The sequence below is a fragment of the Canis lupus genome, chromosome 29, assembly GCF_048164855.1.
Source record: "Canis lupus baileyi chromosome 29, mCanLup2.hap1, whole genome shotgun sequence".
In the NCBI taxonomy this organism is placed as follows: Eukaryota; Metazoa; Chordata; class Mammalia; order Carnivora; family Canidae; genus Canis; species Canis lupus.
In genome coordinates, this window is record NC_132866.1 from 9,335,504 (window position 1) to 9,352,455 (window position 16,952).

General features: G+C 51.2%; 1 protein-coding gene and 1 long non-coding RNA gene across 20 annotated transcripts in view; both read right to left on the minus strand.

The window, feature by feature from the left end:
* Positions 1–259: 259 nt before the first annotated feature.
* Positions 260–2,009, minus strand: LOC140620531 (uncharacterized). Its single transcript, XR_012020289.1, has 3 exons — positions 1,873–2,009; positions 1,196–1,290; positions 260–379 (listed from the first exon to the last, which is right to left on the minus strand). It is a non-coding gene; the product is annotated as an uncharacterized lncRNA (long non-coding RNA).
* Positions 2,010–4,529: 2,520 nt separating this feature from the next.
* The window catches only part of TACC2 (transforming acidic coiled-coil containing protein 2), a 213,260-nt gene continuing 200,837 nt past the window's right edge, over positions 4,530–16,952 (minus strand). For all 19 annotated transcript variants that reach the window (XM_072805034.1, XM_072805046.1, XM_072805045.1 and 16 more), the window contains 5 exons: positions 15,608–15,651; positions 9,671–9,831; positions 9,376–9,482; positions 8,904–9,024; positions 4,530–5,077 (listed from right to left, as the gene is read on the minus strand). In XM_072805034.1, the coding sequence (XP_072661135.1) occupies positions 5,012–5,077; positions 8,904–9,024; positions 9,376–9,482; positions 9,671–9,831; positions 15,608–15,651 (499 nt within the window). In that variant the 3' untranslated portion in view covers positions 4,530–5,011. The remainder of the gene's footprint in view (positions 5,078–8,903; positions 9,025–9,375; positions 9,483–9,670; positions 9,832–15,607; positions 15,652–16,952) is intronic.

Genomic DNA, 16,952 nt, shown 5'->3' on the forward strand with positions numbered 1-16,952 from the left:
CCCAGGCCAGGAGGTTCAGGGAGGCTTCCTTGGAGGAAGTGCCATCAACAATGAGTCTTAAGGGAGCAGACGTTAGCTGGGAGACCGGACGGTGGGGCAGGGGTGGGTGTCCCCAGTAGAGGGGTCAGGACCTACAGAAGAAATGACCATGTGGTCTGACTGCACTGTAGGGTGGGAATGGGGGAAGGGGCTTTGTCTAGCCCTCCCGCTTTGGTCTCCAAGCTGTGTTTCCCAGCTCCTAATACTCCCAAAAGACAGACCTGTGAATTCTCCGTAGTCTGCTGTGGCTCCTAGGGGACTCAGGAGCCTGGCCAGGGGAGGTGTCACGGGTCCTGCCACCGGCCTGGGGAGGTGCCACGGGTCCCATAGCCATTCCCACCTATGGAACAAGGAGTAGGGTTTTCATAGACCATAAAGACGTAGCAGAGCCAGCCCAGACTCAAGGCAGGGCTGCCCATCAGCCTAACGGCAGAATGGGTGTGAGGACCACCGCGGGCCCTGGTGCCCACTCCCTTCCCCGAGCCTTCTCTCCCACCACCTTCCGATGGACTTCCTTACAAAGGAAGCTGCCAGCCTGAGCAATGCGAGGGAACTTGCTGACCCTGAAGCCCCGAGGCCCAGTCCTGGCTGCCCCATCTCCCGGCTGAGCGCCTCGGCCCTATCTGCACGTTTTAAACTTCTCTGAGCGTCTGTTTTCTTCTTGTAAAATAGAAATAAAAATAGCTCCTATTCACCAGATTGTTTCAAGGTTGGGAGTGCAAACCCCGAGGGAGCCCCCTGGGCCTCAAATGTCGACAGGCTTCTTCCTTCCAATCCCTTCCCTGCCCGTGCACACACCTCCACCCTGCTCTTGTAGGAACACTCACCCTTCCTTGTTCAATTTCTCAGATGGAATGTCCTAGAAAGCAGAGAGGCTTAGCTAGAAAATCTGAGCATCCTGCTAGGGCTGAAAATTAAGTGTAAGAAGCACTGTCAGGGAGCTTGAGCCCCTAGTCGGGCCAGTCACCTCCATCCCCTGTTCCCCACACACCGCTGAGCACTTCTCTCACTGCCTGAAATGGGTGGGGTGGGGGGTAGGGTGCTCCTGGCAGGGCCTTGGGCCCCTCCGATCTCACACCAGAAGGGCTGAGCCCGAACCTTGAAAGAGAAAGAGCCTCCCTCCACTGACTCCCCCATCCCAGTCATCAGTGACCACCTCCTTCTTTTCTCTCTCTCTCATCCACTCGGTCTTCGTTAGTAAGCTTCAGATCTCAGCCACGTCAACTTTAACTCCAGAGCCCTAAGGAAACGCTGAGCCAGAAAAAAAGAAAAGAAAAGAAAATGATGTTTGAACCTTGGGATTTCAACAGAAAAACCGAACTTGGCAAAACCGAACTTCTGAGAGCTGCTGAGAATCTTGAAGTTTGTAATGCCGGTTGCAGGGGGAGCTTTGGATGGTAGGTCAGGTGCTAGCTTTCCGTGCTCCTCCCACTCACTCACAAGGCAGAGCCATTTAAATCGTCCTTAGCCACCATCACGTGGGCGAACGTTTGCAAGCATGTGTGGCATTATGTAAAGGGAATGCAGGACCCAGAGACGCTGCTCTCAACCCAGAGGGGTTCCCAAGGCCAGGGACTCTGCACAGCGGACCTGTGGATAGATCTAGCAAGGTAGCCTAGTGCAAAGGTGGGCCGGGGCTTCCCAGGCTAGGCCCGGTCAAAGGCGGAGTAGGCCAGCGACAGCTCTATGCCTCGAAGGTAATATCCTGTGTATGTGTGTGTACTGAGTGTGTGCGTGGCGGTGGGGGGGGGGGGGGGAGGGGTAGATTTGAGTACAACCTCAGTGAAGGCCTATTTGGTGATGGGTTTCCCAAGCTTTAAAAAGGTGTCTGACCTTCAAGAAGGAGAAAAACAGCTTGTGAGCTCCAGGAGCTGGTCTGGCTCTCCTGCTAGGCTTTGCTGTTCTCCAGTTGAGCACAGTTTTGAAGAAAATCAGTGTCAGACGAGGCTCGCTGTGACGGATCGAGGCTGAAACAAGACCATGCCAGAACCAGCCTAAACACAGAACATGAATATGATCCATGCCACAAAAAAGCCCGAATATATCCTTTCATCCCGGCTAATATATATGAGCAACTATTGCTTCTTTACCAATTACAGCTTTGCCTTAGTCTAGATACGATGTACGGAGATACCCAACCTGAGAACCGTCTCTGCCCTGAGAGCATCCGACGTGGAACAAAGCCCTGCTTCCTTGCATCTTCCCCAGCAGCTTCGGACCCAGGTCCAAATCCTACACCACCTGCCTCCGCACACTCCCTTACCACGCTGCCCCCACAGCCCCTCCTGCCGGCTGTCCCCCCTCACTGCAACGAGCCGCTTGCTCATTGAGCCAGCTAGCTCAACACGGGTGTTCCTGGCGGCCTTCGGCTGGAGTCGTGACAGCATCCACCCAGGTTACCCACTTTAAAAATCCAGCCCAAGGAAAACTCATGTTCATAAATTTATATGCATAAGGAAACACAATGCAATGTGCGTGCATAATAACGGCACAACATTGAACACCATATAAATGGTCATCAGTGGGCGGTTGCTTAAATACATTTTGCAATCACGGAACACATGCAGCCATTCGAAATGGTGACAAAGAGCTGTATTTATTGATAGAAAAGTTCACGTCACATGAGGGCTACACTATAGTATCACATGAAAAAAAGGTTTACAAAAAGGTATGCAGGGGCCTTGCAAAACTCTAAACAATCCCGCTTTTCTAAAGTAATAAATATTTAATACACTGAGAAAAAAAGCATAGAAAAATAAATATAAAAACATTAACAATTATTATTTCTTGGTTTGGGGATTATGGGCTTATTTTTTTTCTTACCTGTATTTCCAGACTTCTTAGTGATGGAAATTTTTTTTCAAGATTGATTTATTTGAGACAGAGGGTGTGCATGGGAGCGGAATGGGGGAAGGGAAAGTGGGAGAGGGAGAAAGAGAGTCTCAAGCAGACTCAGCACTGAGTGGGCACCAGACCTGGGGCTCGATCCCATGACCGAGATCATGACCTGAGCCGGAATCAAGAGGCAGCTCAACCAACTGAGCCGTTCAGGCTCCCCCAGAAATATTTTACTTAGGCAGTAAGAAAAGTAGGAACTTTCAAGATCTAGGGGCTGGGCTGTTCCGAGAACACAGCTGAGATCAGAGTCTGGAGGGAGGGTAGAGGAGGGGTTTGGTCTGGACAAGTAAGCACTGGGGTGAGGGGGCAGGGCAGAGCCCCACAGAGGGGACCCTGGGAGGCGGGACCCAGTGGAGGTGGCTGGCTGGGCAGTGCGAGGAGGCCGACCCCTGGCCTGTCTTAGGGTCCCAGTCAGGTGGGGCTGACGGTGGGACTAGAGGCTGGGACTGTCTTCCAGGGAGGCGGGTTTCGTCTTTCCTTCCCTGTGGGGTCCCTGCTCCATCAGGCATTAGGGGGGCAGGGGGGTGTCCTAATTGGGCAGGGGGGAGGGGCACCCGAGTGGAGGGCCACCAGGGGCTCGGGGCTGCTTTCCAAGCGCACACAGCACACCCCACACCCCACCGGCACACTCAGGCCCCCACAAAAAACGCCTCCATAGCCTAACACCACTAGCTGAGAGTGTGCCTTATTTGGAAACAGAGTCTTTGTAGATGTAACTGGGAACATGGAGAATATCCTGGATTTTCAAGTGGGCCTGACATTCAAAGAGTGGTGTCCTTATGAGAAAGAGAGAGAGAGAGAGAAGGGAGCTGAGACATAGAGGAGACTCGAGTGACGCAGCCACCAGCCCAGGGACGCCAGGGATCGCCGGCCACTATCCAGAAGCTGCGAGAGAGGCAAGGAACAGGTGCTACCTCTGGGCCTCAGTGGGGTGCAAGCCCACCGACCCTCTGATTTGGGACTTCTGGCCTCCAGAACTGTGAGAGCAAAAAACCTCTGTTGTTTTAAGCTGCTGAGTGTGTGATGTTGTGGCAGCAGCCCTAGGGCACGAAGACACCTCCCACCCTCTCACTGGCCACCCACCCCGTATGCCCACCCTTGGGCCTGGGGGCCCTGAGAAGGCCAGGAGCAGTTAAGGCATCTACCGGCGGGCACATCCCCATTTCCCCTCCAAAGCGGCCCCACTGCCTGTCTCCCACGGTCACCGCTCGCCCGTGCCTGGTCCTTTAGAGGGAACTGGGCGATGTTTCAGGGTTGATTGTCACACAATAAGGGAACGCGTAGGAAGAGGGACAGCCTGCTACTTCCTCAAGCCAGGAAAGGGAAATAGATTTTCCCGCCAAAGCTCAGAGAGGCCTTGTAAAAACAAAATCTGTTTGAATTCGAAACACTCAATCGTTTAAAGAAGTCAATATACTTTTCATTAGCTTCCATCTTACCAACAGCCACGATAACGCAGGAAATGTTCTTGACGTCTATAGACAAAAGACGGAGCCAGAGAGAGAAGAGGTGAAGGGCCAGATCTGATAGGATTTTAACAAAGGCAAGAAAAGACTCAGCCCTTCCCAGAAAATAAATCAGAGCCACACGTATTGCCAAGATCCAAAGAAAAAAAATTTATTTACAATAGAGGATTTTATTTGAAACATGCATTTTTTTTTAAAACAAATCAGCAAATGCAGATCAAGTTTACATTCCTTAAGGCAAGAGTCCCTGTGCAAGCTGTACATGTTCATATTAAATCCAAAAGCCGCTCACCCTGGGAACTCATGTACAAAGGGCAAGGCCAAGGTCAGCGATTTGTCTTTTATGTAGAGAATCAGACAATCTCCCTGATACAGGAACTCTGAGGTCAACTTGCTATGAATTTATACTAAGAAAATGCAAACCAATAGCAAGAAATTCTGACAGTCTCCTTAGTACTGCATACAATCAAATCAACGTTATTTAGAAAGAAAATACAGTAGTGCATACGAAAAAGTGAGAACAGAATCTGTCCACGTAACTAGAAGGACAGCAGTGTGCCGACGGTCATATTGCACGCAATGGTCAAGTCCAAACATTTGGTTCAAAGTTAGCTTTTCCCCATTTTGGCAATCAGTTCATCACAAATCTTGGTGAGTTCTTCTATCTCTTTATTCTGAAAGTGAAGAAAACAAAAAAAAAAAAAAAGAAAGAAACGGTTGCTGAAATCTCCCTGCTGTTGGAAATGAAGCCAATCAGAAGGGGCTTTGGGCTTTTCAGGGTATAGGGCCCCCCCGGGGCTCCCGGGGCCCCCTGCAATTATCTAAAGCAGTGAGCAAAACGACTTGGGAGACGAATAATCGAAGCACACATCCCAGCTCTAGCTGTGACCTTGAGCAAGTTACACCACCTTTCTGAGCCTTGGTGTCCTTATCTCTACAATGTGAACATCTCTCGCTCGCTCTCTGAGGATGGAATGGGGTCAGAACGTAAAGCTCCCTAGCACAGTGACCAGCACGCACTAGAGGCTTAATTAGTATTGGTTCTCTTTCTTTTATTTGCCTCTGAAGGATATGGACACAAAAGGATGGTCCAGGGTGAGCTCTTTGGTGGCTTTTTTTGAGAAATGCCACCAGGAGGGGTGAAGCAATCCTACTTGAATAGGGTCGCTAGCATTATTTAGAGGATGCTAAATGAAGGGGGTGCTGTGGATACAAGGCGTCGAGGAGAGAGGCAGAGGCAGGGGCAGGTGCAAGACGACTTCAGGTGTCCCTCACACCACACCCTGCCCGGGCCCTGAAGCAAGGGAAGCCAACCACATGCTCGCCTGGCACCAACGATCACGCAACACCGTCCATGCTCTAAGTACAGGGATCCGATGGGATGAGTCCATTCAAAGGCAGGTGCGGCTTTGCTCTGATGCTGACCTGCTTCAACAGCCGATCTCAAACGGCCCTCTCCAAGGGGGCAAGAGCTTTCTGGTAGCCCAGGAACATACTGCAGCCACTCCTTTGAGGTCCCCACGGAAGGTGAGTCTTAACCACACGCCTCTGCCCTGAGACTGTACAGAGGCCCTTGGAAACTGTGGAAACCTCCTGAGACACAGTCCAGCCCAGAGCCACACGTCCTGTGTTTCCAGGCTGGGCTCCAGGCACCCCCGTGACTGTGTCACTATTGGGAACAGTCGGGGAGCCCTCAGTGGAAGAGAAATGCAGCCCTTGCTGCGGTCCAGCCACCAGCCCCCGCCGGGAGTGAACCCCACCCGGAGCAGCACCTCGGCTTACCCCCTTCTAGAGTTTCCAGCTCGGAGAGGCACTGAAACGCCTGTTGGAAGATGCTGTTATATGGGACTGTGACCCTAACCTCGAATCCTGTTAAGGATTCTTGAATGGCCACTGCTGGTGACTTTTCATGTTTCATGTGTGGCGCCCACCATGCCCACCATGCCCCAGGCACCTGCCCCACTCGGATCTCACAACCGTCCCCACATGGGAGCCACTGACAGTTCTACTTCTCAGTAAGAAACCGGGGCTCAGAGAGGTTAAGTGTTTGTGCTTAATTTAAGGCTACACAGCCGGTCCGATGCAGCAGGCCCGGGGCGTGAATTCAGGCTGGCCTGGCTCCTAGATGGCTTTGCGGTCTGATTTATTAAACATCGTATCCAGCGACTGATGGCTGAGAGGCACTAGCAGACCTGCTAGCTATCGATTCCTGAAGGTTCTCCAAACCCCATCTTGGCGCCAGCAGCCGACCACCTAGCACACGGCCATCGTGCAGCTCAGCTCACTGGGTTTCCAACAGCCCAACTGGACAAAATGCCCAGCACCTCCACTTAAGAACTGCCTGGAGCAGGGGCATCAGGCTTCTGAATCTCTTTAAAACAGAGACCGGGGACGCCTGGGTGGCTCAGTGGTTGAGCATCTCCCTTCGGCCCAGGGCATGATCCTGGAGTCCTCAGATCGAGTCCCACGTCGGGCTCCCCACATGCAGCCTGCTTCTCCCTCTGCCTGTGTCTTTGCCTCTCTCTGTGTCTCTCATGAATAAATAATAAAGTCTTAAAAATAAATAAATAAAACAGACAACGACCTCTGTATCACCCAGAGTCCTTTTGGGGAGAACGTGTGTGATTAACCCCATTCCTCCCCAGTTTTAGTTTAGGAAAGAATTACATGTGTAGCTCTGTTTGTAGCTTTTCTGTTCTCCAAAGCCGTGCAAGCTGCCTTGCCTCCTTATCTTTCATTTTGCCAGGATACTTAGCATCACCTTCATCTGGCAACTGGGGAGAGTCTAAACAGGCCAGGTTGCCTAGAGAACATCTATCCTGACTCCGGTTTCACCTCTATTATTTTAGCTAGCGCCGTGATGCAGTTCAAACACCGTCAAATCCCGACAGAAATAGGAGGGAACAGATCTACTGCTACATTTCTCACCTAGAAACATTTGATGCAAAAAAAAAAAAAAAAAAAGGAGACATTTGATGCACAACTGCCTCATCGCCCAAAATGATGGGAGAATGTGGTCTGTAACTTAAATGAGTATTCCACTTCTCAAGAGTCATCAAATACGCCACACGGGGATTATGAACATTCTAAGAATAAACACCCACTCCAGACGAACTGTGCTGTGTCACTCGATAAACACGGATGGAATGAGCCAATGCTCGTGTTTGACGGCTCTGACTCTGTGCTCATGGCTAGGAACAAGGATCAGAGCCCAGAAGATCGGGGCAGTTGAATAGATTTGGCATATTTGGCACAGTCTTGGCTCTTTCTTTCTTTTTTTAAAAAATACTATTCTGACTGGTGGCCATTTGTCTGCTTCATTCCGAAGGGAAAAGGTAAAGAACAAAAACAGTCTGGAAATGTGAGTTTTCTAGTTGTTGAATTCTGGATGACCAGGAACAGACTGTAGACCCAGCGCCAAGCGGAGGCCAGGTTGCAATGACATGTGGACCCGGGGGAAGTCCACCTGACTACTAGAACCGTAGAATTTTCAGGGCTCGAGAGACTCTTCTGGACCTTTGGGTTTCAACCTCCAACATGACAAACCTACGACCTGAGGGGAGGTGTGAGGCTTGTCCGGGGTCATAATGGATGGCAAGGGGCGGGGAGGACCTGAGGCTCCCAAGTCCCAGGACTCTTTCTGTGACATCACTTAGGTGAAGTGACAGGTTGTATGTGCCCACTGCTCGGCCCAGACCCACCTTGGGACCACAGCCAGCCCCACCGGAACCTGGCTGGGTATGGGTATGGGAAGAGGGCCAATCGGAGGCCACTGTATGCTTCTGGGGTTAGTAGAGGCCACTGGGGAGACATGCTGGACTTCAGATGCCATCTGCCCACAAAGGACTCACCCACTGTGACTGTCCTTTAGGGCCCAAATCCATGAGAAGTGATGCTACCCCAGGCCACTGGGCCCTCTGATACCCATCCTAAGGGTTAGCAAATCAACCAGCATGGGGTTGCTTGTCTGGAAACTTTCTAAAAACACACCTAGGAGGGGGGCTGCCTGGCCTGCACTTACCCAAAGTCAGAATCCTACGCACTCCTGGGCAGCAGGGGTTTCCCATTTGGACACCCAGGGAGAAGGTGTGTATGGTGGACTGGGTGCTAGACTCAGGACAGGCTAAGGGACCTCAGGAGGATTTCCTCATCCATGGACGCAGGAGGACTTCTGGGGGCCTTTTAACCCCAACATGGCCTGGTGATTACCCCATTCCCCCACAGTGGGTAAGCAGTGGATGCTGGGTAAAGCATTATGCCTGGCACACTATAAATACTTAGCAAATGTGTGACAAACGAATGCTGAGAAGGAATGAAAACCAGCAGTAAACATCTGAGCAGAGAGCAATTCCAGGAAAGGCTGGAAAGAGGAGCGTAATGGGGCTGGCGTTACACTGGATCATCCAGGGGGAGGGCAAGCATATGCTCACGAGACACAAAGCTGTCCCAGGAGCTGCGGAGGGCGCAGGGACGCCCGGCCCCCCCTCCCTCGGCTGTTACCTTCTGCTCCAGCGTCCTCTCCAGAGCATCCACGCGAAGCTGCTCCTTCCGCAGACTGGCCTGGTAGGCAGCCTGTTCCTGCTGGGCCTTGCCTCGGACCTGCGCGATCTCGGCGTTGGCCCTGCGGGAACCGGTCGGGGGACGCTCAGAAATTATCATCCTTCCCCGGAGACCCCGCCTGGCTCCAGCTCCTACCACCGAGGGCCTAGTTCAGGAGCCCATGAGCACCCCCTGCCCCTAACCCCCATTCCCGAGATGCTGAGGTGCTCTGAGGGGGTCCCCTGGAAATTACAACATGCGTCCTTCACTTATCAAAATGCTGAGAGTACAGTGTTGTCACGGGCCACACTGAGAAAACACAAATGGATCATCTGCCCTTCCCAAGCCAGTGCGAGTGGAGCCACCTGAACGCCTGGCCTACCTTGGCAGGGGCGCCAAGAGGCCTCTGGGAGCAGACCCGTGGCCGCATTACCTGTCCAGCTTCTCCTCCGCATGCACCTTCAGGGCTTGGTACCTCTGCTCCTCTTTCTTCACTCGGGACAGATACTCTTGTGCACACTTCTTCAGCACCTCTTCATTCTGACATGACAGAGGACAGAGGTTGTGCCCACAGAAGAAATGCCCCAGATGCTGGGAACCTCAAGAACTCCCCAATGCAGGTGGAACCCTGGCCAGCCCGGTCCAGCTCCCTAGAATCTCTCCCCACCTGTCCCATACTCTCCCATCCCACAGGTCCAGCCCTCTGCTCTGCTCCCACACAATCGCACCTTGCGGAAGCCCTCGAGGACCTCCTTCATCTTCTCGTATCTCCTGAAGAGATCAGCCAGGGATTTCTCCACAGAGTTTAGGTCAGCCAGGGCTTGCTCCTTCTCCAGGACCAGCTGCTGCACAGTCTGGTGGGAGACAGACTTCTCCCTCTGCTCGTCCTCTGGCAAGAGACACAAGGAACAAGATGATGAGGCTGGGGGATCCTAACGTGGTCTCAGGGGGCAGCCAGGGCCTCAGATGCAGCTCAGTCTAAGCAGTAGGGCATCCCAAACTCGGGACAGACCCACTCTCTGAACCCACCTAGACTCTGTTTCTGAAGTAACAATACCCTCGGCCTCAGTATCCCAGGCCTGCACCTTTACAGTGTAATATGGGAGGGAAACTAGCCACTGTTCTTTAGCCCGATCAATGCAGACCCTTAAAAATCAACCCCCAGTGATTCTAGTTGGTCAATGATGGCAAATAGATCCATAAGGCAGGGGAAAAAAATCACTACTGAATTTTGCGTTGAGCAGGATTAAAAGGTACAGTAGTCTGGGCTCTGAGGACCGGGCCTTTCTATGTGTTATCAACATAAAGACATGGTGATTGGAAATGAAAAAAGGTGTCTTCATCCCTTGAAACATCCCATGAACCAAAGGCCACATCACGGTCAGCCCTGAAACTCTGCTTCACACAGAAACAGACATTTCCTTTGATACAGCAAATGTCTTAACTCCGAGAAAAACAGAGCTTTCTGTCAAGTGGGTTTCTCAGTTATGTACAAGAGAATGAATCCTGGCCCAGTTCGGAGTGGCTGATCCTACTAAAAGGAACTGCTCTGTCCTTGACCCCACCTCTCTGGGCCACGAGCTAACACTCTTCCCCGAACATCTTGCAAACCACCTGCTATTTATGGGAAGGGCTTTCTCCAACCACTCCACATAAAAGCTTCTCACCCACACGGCACTGTCTTTTGTGTGCTGACCTGTTCGTCAATGGTCTAGGTGGGCAAGGAACCTTTTGTTCCCAACCATTTGGACCCCTGGTGACAGCACAGAGTGGGGGGGGGGGGGAGGAGAAGCCCCCACTCAGAGCTCTTGGGGTTAAGTAGCTCTGTAGACCTGGCCTTCCATCAGCCCCAGGTCACCTGGGCAGGGGTCCCGCTGCCCACCACTGCCTCCAAGGCCTGGTTGCCATATAGGGCAGATTTCTCTGGAAACGATGACAGACATAACAACAGCAACCAGCACACACCCAGCTCTTCCACACGTCAAGCATTCATTTCATGCTCCTAAGCCAGCACCCAGGCACCAAACTAAACTTCCTTAAGTCCCAACTGGGTCACTTTACTCAAGCTCAGAGCCCGTGTGCACTGGGAATGAAACCCCAACCCCATCCCCACCTGCTCCAGGTACAGTGGTCGGCACACCCCAGGCGGTCCTGCCCCAGGGCTCATGGCCCAGAGTTTCCATGGTTCCCCACTCGCTCACTCAGGTCCCTGACACCAGGCCACCTCCCCAGAGGTGCCTTCTGAGCACTGGTGGGGGAACGCCTCCTCCCTACTTTCCAGTCCATTCTCTTCCCAGAAACAGCCGGATGTGCATGTGCATGTGTGTCTGCTGGCTGGCTGGCTGCCTACAAGACATGCTGCAGGAGGGCAGGGTCCTGAGTCACAGGATGATGCCTCAACGCATCTGTGCTGTGGATGAATGAGTGGAGCCTGGCAGCAGAGCACCCCAAACCGTGCTCATAACCTTGTCTCTCCACCGGCTTCTTAATAATAGACCTGGGAGCTCCCTTAAAAGCAGGGTCTGGGGCACCTGAGTGGCTCAGTCGGTTAAGCATCTGCCTTTGGCTCAGGTCATGATCCCGGGGTCCTGGGTTCGAGCTCCGTATTGGGCTCCCTGCTCAGTGGGGGGGGGTCTGCTTCTTCCTCTCCCCCTCCCCCTGCTTGTACTTACTCTCTCTTTCGAATAAATAAATAAAATGTTAAAAAAAAATAAAAACAGAGGGAGGCTGGGGATTAAGGAGGGCACTTGTGATGAGCACCAGGTGTTACATGCATGTGTTGTATCACTATACTGTACACCTGAAACTAATATTACACTGTGTTAACTGACCGGAATTTAAATTAAAACTTAAAAAAAAAAAAAAAAAACAAAACGGGGGTGGGGGGCATGCCTGGGTGGCTCAGTGGTTGAGCATCTGCCTTTGGCTCAGGGCGTGATCCTGGAGACCCCGGGATCGACTCCCACATCGGGCTCTCTGCATGGAACCTGCTTCTCCCTCTGCCTGTGTCTCTTCCTCTCTGGCTTTCTGTATCTCTCATGAATAAATAAAATCTTAAAAAAAAAAAAAAAAAAAAAAAAAGGCAGGGGGATGCCGCTTTGGGTTCTTTCCCTTAGGTTCCTGATAGGCATCTTCCTGTATCCTGAAGTTAGGCCTATTCCCAGAGCCTCTGCTACCTGGGCGGAGGTGAAGGACCCGGGCGCCAGACTCTGACTCCATCCTGGCTCCAACACCTCCCAGCTCTGCTAACCCTGGGCAGGGTTTTTTTTTAACACCCCCAAGTCTCAGCCTCCTGAGCAGAAAGAGGGGCTCACGGTATTTATCTCACGGCATTTGGGCAAAGATTAAATGAAAATAAAGCCTCTGACACACAGTGAGAACCCAGGACCCGTGACCCATGACTGACAGCATCACTGGCTCCCGGAGGCTGGCGGGATGTCGCCAGTCACGGTGACTTACAGACGGGGAGCTGTTTCACATCCAGCGAGGCCAGGACTGCCGGCAGTCTGCTTGCCACACCTAGCCTCCCGAGACCAAAGACGCTTCAAAGTTCCACCAGTAACTGAACGCTTATTTTTATTTTTTTGAGTTTTAGCTGCTTCCTTAGTCCTCCGCACACCGCACAATGCACATTCTCGGCTGATCTGAGGCCATGTCTACATTTCACTTGGCTTGGAAAGAGCTATTTATCAAACGGAGTCCATCTGATTTCCTGGATCTGAGACTTAGCCTGCCTCAAGTTTCCTGTCCTCCCCATAAACGCTTGTAAAAATAGAATTTCCCGGTTCCCAGGAGGCCGAGGAGGTGAGAACGCAGCGCAGATCTTTTTTGTAAATTGCAAACGCGGTCAGGTCCTTCCAACCAGGAAATCGGCCCCCGACTCCAAATGCTCTAGACTCGACCACAAAACAATGCCCCTGGAGACGTTTCTGGCTTTTTGGGGCAAAACATTATTAAATCGTGTGGGGTGGGGGTAGGGGAGAAATGCAGCAAATACACACAACAGCAAAAGTTAACAAAAATAGAAACAAACAAACGTGGGTTGCGATGGGCAGGTGTTAAATTAGGTGAAAAGCATTTACTTACCAGGCTTGCCTGTTTGTTTTGCAAGCAAAGGGCAAGAAGCAACAGAAAATGGAAGCAAAACAGATAATCAGAGCAGTTGTTAGGAAAGCAGAAAAAAAAAAAAATCAATTGCCAACAACCTGCAATGAAAAAAAGCACAGAGGTCTCTTTTGGTCCTGAATCCTAAATATTCAATATTTGAACTCGATTTTAGTAACATGGCACGAGAACGGACGATGATGGCAGGACACATGTCACGCTGGCGTGGAACGTTTGTGAGGGTTACATGGAAGTCAGAGAGCCGGGCTGGAGCCAGGAGGAGCTCGTGTACTGGGGGGTGGAACCTGGTTTTAACTTCAAAATGCTATTAGTGTCCATTCTGCCCCAAACCGCCGAGCTCCTGGGGCCTGAGTCTTTCCTCCTACCAGGGATGCTGGTTAGATGAGTGAAAACCAGAAGGGACAGGGGACCCAGAGGAGCCATGAGGGTATGCTTCCACAAATGGGGACTCAAGGCCTGCCCAGAAGGAAGGCAGGTGTACCCCCAGCAATAGGTGTCTCTGCCCCAAACCATCTTCTATAAGGACACGAGGACGTGGAAATCTGCCGCAGCCCTCATCGACGCCCTGCAGTAATGACTGACGGGATGACAGCCACAGACGTGCCGCCTGATGAACAAGGTCTGAGAAGTGGCTGATGAAGAGGACACTGAAGGTGCAATAGGATGGAGAACCAGGGATGGACGTGAGCTGCTACACCCCCGGAGTGACAGCACCACTTGCAGCTAGGGACCCTGGAGGGGTCTCACGGAGCCGCCGGGAGTGCCCAAACACCCCCAAACAGGAAAATGCTCGGACGGGTGAGATCACAGCTCTGAAAGAAAGGGACCCTCGGGCCAAAGTTCCCAGGTCTCCCCGGGGGAGGGGGCTGTCGTACTTGGGGTAGGTGTGCGTAGCCATAACCCCCGCAGCCAGGGTTCCAGACACTCTGTTTGCCTGGAATTGAAATGTTCTTCTAACTACTCTCATCTGGAAATATGCTATGAGGAAATCAGAGTTGAATAAGCTTTCTGTCCAAGAGGGACAGACCACCTATGCCAGGTAGACAGATCCTTACTCTTGGGTTTTCAAGAAGGAACATCTGCTTCTATCAAAACTGCCAGCTGAGCAGTAACAGCTGGCTCTGTGCAGCCTTCTCTCGGGGCAAAGGCTCAGGCCCTTTTACCCTCATCTCAATATTGGCCCAAATGTCATCATCAAATGCAAAAATAACAGTGTAGACCTCTGACATGCAGAAGGATGTTTCCAGATGAGCCACCATAGGTCTGAGTGACATTTTCACAACCCGAGACTCCGGGAGGCCAAAAGGATGTACTCAGCATGCCAAACACTATATATTGGAAGACATAAATCCTATTTCCTGACTCCTTTTACAGGCAGTTCCAAAAGTTTTGTTTTTTATCTCCTCCATATGTATTCATAAATTCTGATACCAATTTAATAAAGAAGTTTCATTTGATAGAAAGCATATACCATGAGCTGATCCTTAGAAACACCCAAAAGGGCTTTCCCTGAGATCTGGGAGAAATGGCCTCTATTACAATACATCAAAATGAAAGCTGCTTTGAATAGAAAGCACTCGGTTGTTGGCCTCTTCACCATTCCCAAGCCTGCTCTCAAATTTAGCTTGGGAGAAGCGAGAGGTGTGGTGTGACTCGTATCCAAATGTTGGAAAGAGACGAGTCATCTGTTAACCCAGCGTCCAGCTTCAAGACAGAAACCAGTTTGCGGTGAGCTGGGATTTTTACTCCATATGTCCTCAGGAGTAAAAGATTTTTTAAAACTGATATCACGGACCTAAGTAGCCAATTAAATAAGCAGATAAACAAAAATCTCCTTCTTCCCACCCGTTGCCAAGTCATAACATCATTTTTGAAGGGTGATCATTGGCGTAAAAACGGGCTTAGAACTTCTGCAAGATCTTTTCTCCTCATTATTATTTTTTTAAAGAGAGTCAGGTGTGTCTAACTTATGACTTGAGGCTATCTTTTATTGTGGGCCAAAGCAGCGTCAGTGCTGGCTGCCAGGGACTCTGTGCTAAGATGGATTCTGAGTCAGTGCCTATCTCACTGAGGTCACAGAAATCGCAGGAGGGAGGGGAGAGGAGGGGCAGGCAGCAGGGCTACCACGTGGTCCACTACCCTTGCCCTAGAACTCTGCATCAGGATATTTTGTCACTTGAGTCTAAATAGAGTTTAGGGATTTGATTCTTAGTCTCTCCCATGAGCAAAAACTCTCACAAACGTCCTAGGAACCAACCCATCTCTTTCCCCCATGAGGTGGGCAGTCCTGGCTGAATCAATGGTGGCCGTGGAGGTGACTGCCATGGCTTCCCACAGGCACAAATAACGCTAAGGGACATGCTAGCAGGTGTTCCCAGGACGCACCCAGGCTCACATTCTGGGATGCTTTGGTCTCTCCCTGAAGGACTTCGTGCTCTAAGAGGGGCTAAAGACGAACACACTCTGGAGTCCACCTTCAAAGCCCTCCCCATGGTTTAGAAGCCTCGGGGAGGCCTGAGCCCACCAGTTTCAATACCCACCTATCATCTGAGCGATGGTCTTCTCATACTCGGCCACTATTTTCCTGTAAGAGAAGTAAAAACATGTTGGAACCATGACAACAGGACGGTTTCTTTTTGTTTTTAAAGATTTTATTTATTTATTCATGGAGACAGAGAGAGAGAGAGAGAGAGAGAGAGAGAGAGGCAGAGACACAGGCAGAGGGAGAAGCAGGCCCCATGCAGGGAGCCTGACGTGGGACTCGATCCAGGGTCTCCAGGATCATGCCCTGGGCTGCAGGCGGCGCTAAACCACTGCGCCACCCGGGCTGCCCAACAGGACGGTTTCTAATTGATACCAGGGCTCATGTGCTGGGCATCAGCTGCCTGACCAAGACATTAGAGGACAAGTTGTATTTGTCGTGGTTGGCTCACAACTCTAGCTTCATCTTCAAACTCAACCCTCTTCTTGCACACCCAAGAACGTTCGTTTTTCTAGTGCAGGACTCTGAACACACTATGCCCCTGTGCAAAACCTTCAAGGCATCCCCACTGCCCATCGAGAATAAAAATGAGACCCTCTCAGCGCTCCACAGCCTGAGCCTGATCACTCTCATCAATCTTACTTCCTTCCTTGCCATCTCATGAACAAAGTGGTTCAGTGAGAACAAATGAGTTATTGTTGGCTCTGGGATTTCTCATCTCCATGACCCTGCCCAGGTTATTCACTTCCCCACTCTAGCTCCACCTCTCCTTATCTTAGCTGCTCCTCAAGGCCCCATTCAAATGCTATTTCCTCTAGGAAGCCTCCCTTGATTTCTCCTCTGAAATTCATGACATTTTATCTGAATCTTCTAAAACATCTCACACATCTGGCATCATAGTACAGGAGTAGAAGAAGCTCTTCAAGGCCCAGGGGTCACTACCTTGTCACCTGTGTTATGGGGAGGGAGATGGGAACAGTAGCATTTCTTGGATAGCTTCAACAAACTGTAGCTACACAGAAGCACTCAGATCCCTTGCTTATGAGACTGCCTCACTGCTGCCCCCAGGTGGAAAGACCCTGGAGTAAGGAAGCCTTCCCTTTTCTAAAGTCAACCTTTTGGAAGGAACCTCTCAAAAAAGACTTGGGGTTTCACCTACATTATCCGATAGTTATTCTCCACAAGAGAACCAAGAACTGCTAACCACCAACAGATCCAGCACGCTGATTACAGCTGGTCCCACCTCTCCTAGCTGTGTGACTCAGTCACATTGGTCACAGACACTGGGGGCTCAGCTTACTCCCTGGTATGGGGAGGATTACCCTAGACCCTGACTTTCAGGGCTGTGGGGAAATTAAATGAGGTTGAAAGGGCCAGTGAAAACAGAAGGCACTCTGCAAAAT